Below are 12,814 nucleotides of genomic sequence, written 5' to 3'. Positions count from 1 at the left end.
ACTGGTCTCGTAAGGAATGTATTGATGATATGGGGATGAACCCGTGATCATAAGATTGTTACACATCGTTTGTCTAGTATAACTTGTCTTGTTGACCCGAATGACTTAATTTATTCGAAATAAGAACTGATATTTAGATTTGTTTTGAATGAGACATTAAATTGTTTTGAAAATAATAAAAAGTTGAACATAAAATGGTAGTTTGGTTGTAGTTTGAAATTTATTTGAAATAATATTTTGAATTTTTGTTAAAATAGTATTTTAATGTGATATTTTATAAAAGAATATAATATATTTTTATTGAAAATCGTCCGGAATGAATAATAATAATTTGATACTGAAATTATAACCAAAATAATTGTGTGACGGGTATAAATAGAAGTTTGAATGTGATTTTTGTATAGAAAATAATAATTTGTTCATGTTCAATTTTCAGCATTCCAAATAGGTACATAAAAATTTATTATTATTTTTCACTTATGAAATATTTTTAAAATAATAAAAATAAATATTCTCATAATATTTTTATAATTATCAGTAACTAATAATAATTTTTTTAAAAAAGTAAACATTAGAAAAACAAAACTTAAACTTTTGGTGTAATATTAAATAAAAAATATTGTATTTGATGTGATATTTTTTTAAAAAAAATTATTAGTATTAATAAATAATATCAAAATTTTAAAAAAATATGTAAAAAAAAATAGAGCCTTAAATTTTGAGTGTGTAAAAAGGCTTAGATAAAATATTTTAAAATTAAAATTTATTTGTGTAGGGGAAACTTCGGGTGTGTTTGTTTGGGAGATTGAATTTTAAATCTACTATTCATTCCATTTTTTTTCCCTAAATATATCAAATCAAACACTTATTTTTTATTTTTTATATTATACTAAAAATAAATTTTATATTCAAAATATCACATTAATAATTATTTATATCACATCGTACAACTATTTAAATTCAAAATTTTAACTATTCAAATCTTAACTCAAAATCCAACCCCTAAGACAAACACACCCTTCAAAAATTAGGGTTTAAAGAGTATGAGAAATCAAAGTACATTTGTTTTCAATTTGAAAATAACAAATCTAAGAGATGGTTGAGACAATGAGACATCATTCATAAATGTATGTGTGTGGACATCCTTTTCTCTATTTTCATTTTTTTTTTATTTTTTATTTTTGCATATATATTTATATAGATCAATTATTGTAATGTAATGATTAATTCTTGAATGTTATAAAGCATGACTAACTTGATTATTCATTAGTATTTTTCTTTAAATAAAATTTATAATAAAATTATGTCTATACTATTTGCCTTTTTTAAACATTGATTATTATGTATACAATTTGTATATAAATTATGAAATTTGATTTTTTTTTTCTTTCCTTAAAATTTGAATAGTAATTTGAAATTGATGTTTTATGAGTGAAATTAATGTGTATATATACTTTTCTTAAAGTTTGAATAGTAATTTGAAATTGATGTTTTATGAGTAAAATTAATGTGTATATGTATATATTTTTACAGGTACAGTTACGGTATTTATTTAAAAAAAATCATACGGCACCGATCAAGATTCCATAAAGCACCCCTTAAGAGTCCAAATAGCACATACTATGTGAAATAAGATGATGCACTATATTTAAAATGTATGTTTTTTGGACTTCTGATCAGTACCTTTTGAATTTTTGAATCGGTGTTATTTGAAAAAATTATTACAGTGTCATATATGTTTTATAAGAATATATCATGTATTCTTAGTGTTTATATTGTATTTGTATTATATTAATATTAATAGTATACTATTTAAACTTTTAATTAATATTATTGAAAAAAAATCAACACCTTAATCAAATCGTTTTTAAAAAGTCATCGTGATTGTATAGTAAAAAGTTAAAACAAAACTCCAAAGGAACTTATGTTTTTTTTATTTAAATATTAATTTAATATGATATTTTACAGAATTAATGATAATATATTTTTATAAAAAAATAATAATAGATGCATAATAAAATATTAAAGTACTCAAACTTTAGAGTTGTTAAACTTTTTTAAAAAATTCGAGTATTAATTATTTAAATTTGATCGACTCGAGCATACTATCGATATAGATTCAACTAGGCTCGTTTAACATTCGAGTTAAAATAGTAATTTAAGCTTGACTCGTGTATCCAATTTTAACCTTGAGATTGAACTCGCAAAGCTTGACCTCGAGTTCGACTCGGATTTCATAAAGATAATATGTATTTATTATATACATTAAATAAATAAAATTTATTATAATAAAAATTTTAAATTTTGTTAATAATTGTAAGTTTTGACATAAACAATATATTATATTAAAATATATAATAATAAAAATATATCATTACTAATAAGCTCAAATTTTAATTGAATTATACATGGACCACGAGAATTATTATTTCTATAAACAAGTTGAGCTCAAGCTCGACTCATTTATTTTAATGATATGTTTGTTTGGAAGTTCGAATTTTTAGTTTGAGTTTTATATAATAAAATTTTGAGTTCGAATAAATATTTATATGATATAAATAAGTATAAAAGTATAATACTTTAAATGTAGAATTTAATTTCTAATATAATTAAAAAAAATAAAAATGTTTGACTGGATCTTTTAGAGAACTAATAAAAATCTTTCAAATATTACACATTATTAGATTTGATAAAATGTATACTCAAAGCGCACTTGAATAATAACCACGATATATCCCTGCATAGTAAAATAAATAAATTATTCTCTCCGTTCTATTGAAAAATTATCATTTTTTATTTTCGTAAATCCCAAAATAAGGTTACTATTTCATAATTTAATAATTGTACTATTTATCTAACATAATGAATGCTCTTCCAATTTACAATATATTACACAAATATCATTACTCTTATATTACACTATACTAATAGAAGTATTTTTATCTTTTTTACTACAATCCAATATAATACTAATATTAAAAATTTTACGTACAAAAAACAAACGCCTCTTTCACCTGGACGAAGGGAGCATATGAATAAGTTGGGTGTGTTTGATTGGAAATTTGATGTTGAATTTACTATTTCTTTAAATATTAAATTAAATACTAAATTTTTTATATATTATATTAAAAATTAATTTTATATTTAAAATATAATATTTATATTTATTTATATATAATTTTAGTATTATATGGATTTATCGTGGAGTATTTCTTCAATATTTGTTGTTATAATTTAAATTGGCATCTAGAGGTGACTACATGTGGTCAATGGATTCATTATGTGCAGGAAAATCGACGGTCCAGATTAAGTATATCGCAATCAAAGGCCACGATTTTGTGGCTACCGTAAATCTGAGATCTAAGGAGATTTCGAACCACACGCGACTAACTCGAATGTGAACTTCACTCGCTCTGAATAGACACGTGGCTTTCAGAGAAAGCGCGTGTTCGAAAACATTTACAGCGTTGCCGACTTTTTTTTTTCTTTTTTTTTTCTAATTTAAATAAATATATTTGCTATATTACTCCCTCCATTCCACGTAGAGTAGAAATGAATATAAAAAAATTAATATCATTTGTGTAATATATATAAAGTGGAAGGTTATTTGTAATATTAGGTAGATGATACAATTATAAAAAAAATTGATACTTTATTATGAGACGGACCAAAATAGAAAAATAGATAGATTGTTTAGGGATGGAGGGGGTATTTCTCCCTCGTTTAAATTTGTACTCCTTCCGTCCCAAAATATTGTCTAATTGTGTTGGATACAGAATTTAAGGAATATTAATATTATATTGATAATTAGTAAAAAAAATAAGGATAGATAATTTTTTTATCTTGTGAGTATATTAGTGTAAAAAATAATGACAATTGTATAATAATAATGAAAAAATAGGGATAATTTTATGATGATATAGTTATTCAATAAGATTATTATTTTGGGACGAATAAAAATGATAAACAAAATATTGTATTGAGACGAATAGAGTAATTATTTTTATAATTTTTTTTGATAAAAATTTCCGTCATAAAAAACTGTGTTCAATTTTTTTTGTGTTTTTTATATTTTTTTTAAAAATTGAAATATAAATTTGAATGACAAAAATAATATTATTTATTTATTTATTTATTTATTTTATTCTAAACGACCAAAATAGATTTATAAATAAATTGAGTTTATAATTTTCAAGTACTTTTGGAAGTGTTTTTTTTAGAAATGTGTTTGTTTTAAGATTCGAGTTTTAAATATAAAATTAGTGAATTTAAATCATTATTTAATATTTATTTCGTCTCAATAAAAATGTTATTTTATTATTATTTTTTACTTAATTTAAAAGTATTTATTTCATACGTCACAATTCAAAATATATTTGTTACCATTTTCGTCTGTTCAATCAAAAATATTATTTTTTTATTTTTAAAAAATAATTATACATAAATAGCAAAATATATATATCACTACACATGTAATTACTTATTACAAATAATGTATATATATTGAAAATTATAACAATTTGAATAATGATAATTTTAATTTAAAATACCAAATACTTCTTTGATATAATATGGAGTGCTATAAAATGTAAATTGGATGTAATATTTTGAAACAAATATTTTTAATAAAATATTTTAATTTAAAAAAAAATATATTTTTTGATGAATAATACAAATATAAATTAAATGTAACTAAAACAAAAATTTAAATTGATACTCCCTCCGTCCTACATAATTTGTCTCTATTTTCTATTTTCGTCCGTCCCACATAATTTGTCCTTTCTATTTTTTTAAATATAATTATGCACTTTAATCGCATTTAAAATTTAAAATTTTATAATTTTCTTAATTTTAATTAAACTATTTACCTATCTTAATCTATAATTATTTTTACTAAATAATAATTATTATTTTTACTAATACATTTCTTAATTATTTACTAATTATATTTTACCTAAATTCTTGTATCTACACTAATACACTCATGAGGAGGGGGTAATAATAATTTTGGAGAAATACCCTAATCATTATATTTTAAATGCAATTTTTTTTTTAAAGTTTGATATTGTTCATTAATAAAAATATATATTTTTAAAACATAATAATTTTTTATTTATTTGTACAAATATTACATTTAATAATCAATTTTTAAATTTAATTTTTTGTTTTTTTTTTTTTTTACAATTAGAATTTTTAAAACAGTAACCTAAATAGAACCTAAAATATGTTCAAAGTTATTTTAATAATAATAATAATTCACTACTTTATGTTCAATAATATTTTTATTGTACACTACAAAAAAAAAATATATATTAAGTAGATATGAAAAAATAACATTAAATTATTATAAAATTTTATTAAAAAATTAATAATAAAAAATTTTAATTGGTTAAAAAAATATTTTTAAAATGGTAATTTATTTATTAAAATAAAAAAATTATGAATAAATAAAATAGCTTATATAAATAAACTATGTGCAATTATATAAATTCAATGAAAACAATTTTGACAAACGCAAAAAGTAATATCTTTATTATCTTATTATAATTTTTGTGACGTTATACGCGTATATTTGATATTGTGTTAGATAATTGGATAATATGCTAGCTAGTTAAGTCGGTCGAAGAAAATATAAGATAAAAAAAGCTTACTTTAAATATTGATGGAAAATTAAAAGTTACAAAAATATATAAAATGAGATTCGAATAGTTATTTTACATAAATTAGATTTTTTTAATTATTATTATTTTTCAATAATTTTACTTATAACCATATTAGATATTTGGATAATATTTATGGAATATGGCAACAAAAGTAAAGTATTCAACGAAAAAATAAGATTATTTAATTTAAAAGTTAAAAAAAAACATATAAAATGAGATCCAAATAGTTATTTTAGAATCACTTAAATGAGAAAAAATGAGATATAAAAAATTACTGTCTCCGTCCCACATACTATTTTCATGTTGCCGTTTCTGTCCGTCCTATGTACGCTGTCACTTTTTTTTTTTTTGAAAATGATTACACACTTTAATCTTATTTTAAATTTTTTATTTTTTTAAAATTTTTTTAATTAAACTAATTAAATATTTTAATCTTAATTTATAATTATTTATATTATAGAATAATTATTTTCACTAATACATTATTAATTATCTACTAATTATATCCCTCCTAAAATATCGTGTCTACAGTACAGCAACACGACACGGTACTTACGACGGAGGTAGTTCTTTATAAAAATCAATTAAAGGGTTTTTTTTTTAATTATACAATTACCATAATTTTCTGTAAAAGTATTTTTTTTACACTTAAAAGACATCATATTTCTTTAAAAAAAAGTCAAAATCTCGGAAAATAAGATCTAAGTTTTTATTTTACATAAATAAATTATTAAAATATTTCATAATTTTAATTTAAAAAAATGGTACTCAAAATTAAATTACAATATTGTAGTGAAATAATAATAATAAAATATATATAAATATAAATATAAATATATATAAATGGTAATGGTGAGGAGAGATAAAAAACCAAATTACTGCTGACCACTAAAAATGGGCCAAAAGTTAAAAAAGGTAAAGGAGAAATGGTTGAAAATGAAATGACACCCTTCCTTGGGCCATCCTCTAACATACGCCGTAGGCGCACTGCGCACGTTACCCCACCCCCTTCTTCTCCCCCCTTCCATCTCCATCTCCATCTCCATCTTCTTCCTCTCTCTCTCTCTCTCTCTACGTTCCATCACTGCACTTTCACTCTCACTGGCCATTTTTCTCTCCTTTATATCAACCCCATACTCCTCAATCTCACTCTGCTCACTTCCTACATTCTCTGTTCATATAGGGTTGCTGGATAACGCCGCAATTGTTTGCAGGCGGTGAAGAAATCAGAAAAATGGATCCGCCATTGGTAAACGAGGCATCCTTCACTGCGGCGTCGAATCCGTCGTCGTACAGCCTTGCTGGACTGTTGTCGTTCCCGACAAGTGTCGGGGAAGGCGGAGTGTTGGGGCTTAGAATGGGGAGTTTGGGCGGCGGAGGAGGCAGAGGAGATGGCTCGTTGGAGGAGTCGACGGTGACGGAGCACAGCGGGAATGGGAATGGGAAGAGGAGGAGAGATTCTAGAACCTCCTGCGACGATAATAGCTCTTCCAAGCTCGTCTCCACCAGCAGCGCTAATCACGATTTGGTGGGACATTGACTCTGTTTCTCGAAGATTTGATTGATTTTCCTCTTCTTATTGTTGATTTAAAGCTGTTTGTCAAAATATTTGGTTGAAATTCAACAATCGATTCTCGATTTAGAAGCAATTGTTTGATGCAGAATTGTTATTGGAGTTTGAATTCAGATTCAGTTGTTTAATCATTCATTTACAATTGTTGATTAATTGCACCAGAACGAGCTGGATCTCAAACGGATGAAGCCGTCAGGATCGAAATCGGAAGCTGAAGCTAATTCAGGGACGAATTCGAAGCCGATTGAGGAGAAGACCAAACCAGAGCCACCAAAGGACTACATTCATGTCAGAGCACGAAGGGGACAGGCAACTGATAGCCATAGTCTTGCTGAAAGAGTAATTCTCATCTCGATTCAACAAATGCTCAATTCTTCTGTACTGTAGCTCACTATTGCTTCGATTAATTCTTCGTTTTCAGGCTCGGAGGGAGAAGATCAGCGAGAGGATGAAAATCCTTCAGGATTTGGTTCCGGGATGTAACAAGGTGAGTCAATTTGCTCGAACCTTTTCGCCATAATTGGATCATGTATAGATTGTTGTTTTGCATCATTTGGATTCATTAATGGTTGAAGTGTAAAGAGGATGAATCTGATGTTCAATTATTTTAGGTCATCGGAAAAGCTCTTGTTCTTGATGAAATCATCAATTATATTCAGTCGCTGCAGCACCAAGTCGAGGTATAGATCGTGTGGGCTTTCATTTCTGAGTGATAAATTGTTGCCGAAACATTTCTGTTGTATTCAAATCATGTGTTCTTCGATGGCTGCTCCAGTTTTTGTCGATGAAGCTTGAAGCCGTTAATTCGAGGCTGACTCCTGCAGTCGAAGGGTTTCCTCCTTCCAAAGATGTAAGTCGCAATCGCATATGATCAAGTAAATTTATTCTAATGATTATGCCGTGTTCCTTGTTCGTAAATTTTGGTTCATTATGTCTGATTGCTCGTTTTGGTTTAATTGAGCTTGTTCTTTTTTCTTGCTGCGTAGAAAAGTATCGAAATCATTAACAAAATGTTGACATTGATGGTTCTTTAGAGAAGTGGAACAACTAATTAGGTTCGATTCTTCGACTTAGAAAATGGCTGGAAAATGACTGAACATAATGGCTAAAACTTTTGTGCCTAATCATCTTTATTTTGTCGAATTCGTACCACCATTAACCTTCCTCACATCTCTTTCGGGAATAATTTGGTTTTGAATTAGACGTTAAAAGTGCACTTTCCTAAGATTCTGTCGGAATCGTTTTTTGGCATTATGAGAATACTTGGATTATATCATTTACATCGCTTAAAATGTAGAGACAAGAACTTGAGTATATGCCAGGATTGCTCGATGCTTTAAGACAAAATGGTGAAGTAACTTATTCGGAGATAGATTCTTTAATAAGTCTCGTAATAATTCTTTATAGCCTACAATGTGAAGAAATATGAACTAATTGCCGAAATCGCCAAATCTAAGGTTAGTAAAGTTCGCCCTCGAAGAATCAATTTTTGTTTATGATAAGTGATACACGGGAATGATCCATTGTCCTTCCGAACATATATGATAGATTGTTTGCGCTTGATGCTATAGACTTCATATATGTTATTTTGGTGCAAATCTTTTTGGTTCTTAGAAAGAAACAGTTCAAAAAAGGTTCAATTGGCTGAAATAAATTTGTAGACTTGCGGATTTATCAATATCAGGCTCGTAAAAATAAGAAATTTGGTTATTTTTATTTTCGAACATATGAAGCCATCGTTCCAATGCACGCCGATTTTATCCTTCTCGAACATATATGATAGATCGTTGGGCTTGATGCTATAGACTTTTTACTTTCGAACATATGAAGCCATGGTTCCAATGCGCCCCGATTATCGCCAATTATTATTACATTCAATATCCATAAATTCATTTCGCGGTTTTTGCAATAAGTGGACATCTATAATTTTCATTTTAACTTAATGGCTACTTTAAAACTTGCTGATATTTGAAATCGACTTGCAAACTCTATCTACATATTGTCACTTGAAAACATGTTCTTGCAGCTAGCGCCGCCGCCGTTTGATCCCAGCGGATTGATATTCGGGCCACAAACGCCGAGGGATTTTGCCCGGGGATCGCAAGCAGAGTGGCTCCAAATGCACATCGGCAGTGGCTTCGAAAGATCGTCGTGACCCCACCGACGCCGAAAACTCGGAAAAATATATTCTGGTATGAAGGCAGGATCCTTAGAAGTTGATTTAGCAGAGCAGAGGATATAACATTGGATAGGTTGGTTATGTATTGTCGTAATTTTAAGCAGTCTTCTTGTAAGAAGAGTAGTTTGCTGTTATTCCAAATATATTATGCTTTTTTAGAAAAAAAGAATTATTTAAAAAAAACTAATTTGTAAGAACGGTGCTGAAATTCTGTGACATTTTTATGTGCAAAATTGATATGTGTTAGGGTAAAGTTACTTCTTTTGGTCCCATAAAAAGAGCCGAATCGAGCCGAGTTTTTTCACATTTTTGGGTTGTTCGTTTGTTAAGAGATACGAGTTGAATTTTTTTATTTAGCGAGAAGTATTTTTTTGTTTGTGTTAGGGTAAAGTTATTGCTTTTGGTCCCGTAAACAAAGCCTAATTTAGCCAAGTTTTTTTTTTTTTTTATGTTTTAGTTCGGGTTGTGTTCGTTTGCTAAAAGATACGAGCTGAATTTTTTGTTTGAGTTTGAGTTGTTGATTTAGTTTTTGACGAAATTATCTATAATTCACTTGTAATTTGGAATTTTCAAGGGTGTGTTTGTTCGGAGGTTTGGATTTTGAGTTGAGATTTGAATAATAAAAATTTTGAATTTGATTAGTTATACGATGTGATATAAATAAGTATTGATGTGATATAAATAGGTATTGATGTGATGTTTTGAATGTAAAATTGATTTTTAATATAATATAAAAAATAAAAAATAAGTATTTGATTTCATATGTTTTAGAAAAAAAATAGGATAAATAGTGTATTTGGGGAAAAATTTTCCAAACAAAGTAATTCTTTCATGTGATTTAAAAATTGGATAATACTTCATCATAATTTTCAAAATATTGCATTAAACTTTCCTATCGTCTACACTTAAAAAAGCATAAGTGACACGGGTATGTGAATGCCAAAGTTGACACACTTCATCGAAACAACATTATTGACGAGTATTACATACACTCTATTAAACTACAGATGGATTTTGGACAATTTTCTCTATATTAACTATTTGTTTTATTTTATTTTATTTAAGAGTATTTAATAATTAGTTGTTAGATGTTAATTGATTCTATTAGTTAGTTTGACTAACTGATTATATTAACAGTTTGTACTAAGATCCGATGCAAGATAGAAATCAAATACTCCCTCCGTCAAGCTAGAAAGTATACATGTTTCTATTTTGGGACGACCAATTACAAAGTAACAATTTCATTAAATACCCAATTTTTTCCACAAATATTCCTACTTTACATCACATCGTTACTTTTATACCAAAAAAGTAAAGGCAAAAATGTCATTTCACTACTTTTACCTACCCACTGTAATTAAAATACTATTATTCTTTAATCTCCGCGCTAAAAGTAAATGTATACTTATTTTGTGGACGGAGTGAGTACATCAATAAATTCATACAATCAATAAACATGAACACAAACTATTAAAAAGAAAAAAAATTCACATCCAATTATAGAATCAAACTTTAATTGCAAAAGAGCTCTCCATTTAATAAAACAACTCACAAAAAAATCAATCAACCCGATTTAAAAGAATCCAAACAACTAAATTAGTGAAGATTCATCGATATTTGAAGACATCTAAGATGATGAAGATAGTTGATCCGACTGAGTTGAAAAAAAAAAATCATATCTTGCATGTTTGTTTAATGTGATTTGTCTAATTATCATCGGGTCTAATTTGTACGCTATTAGATTAGATCATAATTTATCCAAAACGTACTCGAATAATAGCAGTTACGAATTTCCATTATAAAAGAAATATGGGCTCAAACCTTTTTGAATTCTAACAAATTGTAGGGTCTCTAACACATAAGAAAAACCCAGTCTAATAATTTTTTAATTTTGAATAATAAAATTTTTAATTAAAATATTTATTTGATATGATAAAAAAAGAGAAAGTATTGATATAATATTTTAATATTAGATTAACATTAAAATATTATAAAAATATAAGTTTGCTTTAATTATTATTTTTTAAAAAATTATTGAATAGTAAAATTCAAATTAATAATTCACAAACGTACAGCTTAGTATAATCAAAATAATATAAATTAGTATATGATGCAAATATGTAAAATAAATCAATTTATATAGGCACGTCTCAACTTGTAATTATTTGAAATTTTTGACAAATATATAAAATAAGTATTTTTCCTTGATAATTTCAAGCATGTGACAAGATATTAGTAAATATTTTGTCAATGAACTTGTTTTATCTTATAATTTTCGCATACCATTTGTCCTATCTCTTGTAGTTCATAAATTAACTTTTAATACAAGTAATGAATTGCCAAGTAAGGGTTGGTATCTTGGCTTGTGACCGCAAGTTTATTGGTTCAAATTCCGCAAACATATTTTTAGTCAAGTTTGTTTCATAGGATTTGTTAAGAATGTCAATGGATCGAGTATGAATCAGGTCTAGATGTGATAAGCACGCTAGAAGGACTTTGTGCTTGTGGGTAGCCTAATTATGGTACGTCCGGTTTGCGTGGCTTATAGGCCAGGATATTACAAATCGAATACAAGACATGAATCAGACTTGACTATACCCGATCTGACTCGAGATATACTCGATAAAATTCGATGGATCCAAAAATATATTTACAATTCTTAAAAATTCAACTCAAAATTGAACGTAAACCTTACCCGGACCCACATATATAAAAATTTATGTGTTTTATTAAAAAAATATTATAATAAAATAATAAAAGAAATAAGACAAATAAAAAAAATATTTATAATATCATTATATTGTTAGAATTTTTTTTTCTTACATATCATTAAAATATTAATTAATCGGGTCCGAATCCAAATAAAGTCTATCCTTATACAATGAACCCGATTAAGACATGCAATACCCGATTAAGTCATTGGTTTCTTTGGTTTTTTCATATTAACCATGTTTTTATTCTCAAAATGAATGTATATTTTTTTAGAGTCTAAGATTTTTGCAGCCCTAAATGATTTCGGATGAACAAAATAATATCATTTGTTGGTCTGTTTGGTCATTTCACATTAACCGTAATTCTGAATCTAAAGCTGAGTATATGTTTTTTAGTATTAGGGTCCTAAATGATCTTAGATGAACAAACTAATAACGATGGTTGGTTTGTTTAGTCATTTTAGATGAAGCAAATTCTCAAATTCTTAGTCTAAAAACGGATTTACGTTTTTTTTTTAAATTTATATATCTAAGCGTTTTAGGATCATAAACGAACATTTATTACTCTTGTCTTTTAATTGTCACATTGACAAAATATATTCCACAATTGTCACTTTTTTACGATTTTTTCCCCCATAGCATAATTTGCACGTGAGATTGTATCAGTCGTTAACTTGATGCGCGGCCT

At 26.7% G+C, this 12,814-nt stretch overlaps 1 protein-coding gene across 1 annotated transcript; it reads left to right on the top strand.

Moving 5' to 3' along the window:
* Nucleotides 1–6,694: 6,694 nt before the first annotated feature.
* Nucleotides 6,695–9,668, top strand: LOC127246181 (transcription factor BHLH094-like). Its single transcript, XM_051267431.1, has 6 exons — nucleotides 6,695–7,191; nucleotides 7,399–7,575; nucleotides 7,658–7,723; nucleotides 7,848–7,916; nucleotides 8,012–8,086; nucleotides 9,263–9,668. Exons 1-6 carry the CDS (start codon nucleotides 6,898–6,900, stop codon nucleotides 9,389–9,391), a joined length of 810 nt encoding a protein of 269 aa, XP_051123388.1. The 5' UTR covers nucleotides 6,695–6,897; the 3' UTR covers nucleotides 9,392–9,668.
* The last annotated feature ends 3,146 nt before the right edge of the window (nucleotides 9,669–12,814 follow it).

The sequence above is a fragment of the Andrographis paniculata genome, unplaced genomic scaffold, assembly GCF_009805555.1.
Source record: "Andrographis paniculata isolate CXL003 unplaced genomic scaffold, ASM980555v1 Contig26END, whole genome shotgun sequence".
Taxonomy (NCBI): Eukaryota; Viridiplantae; Streptophyta; class Magnoliopsida; order Lamiales; family Acanthaceae; genus Andrographis; species Andrographis paniculata.
The sequence above is the reverse complement of the archived record's forward strand: the minus strand, read 5'-3'. Positions and strand labels throughout refer to the sequence as shown.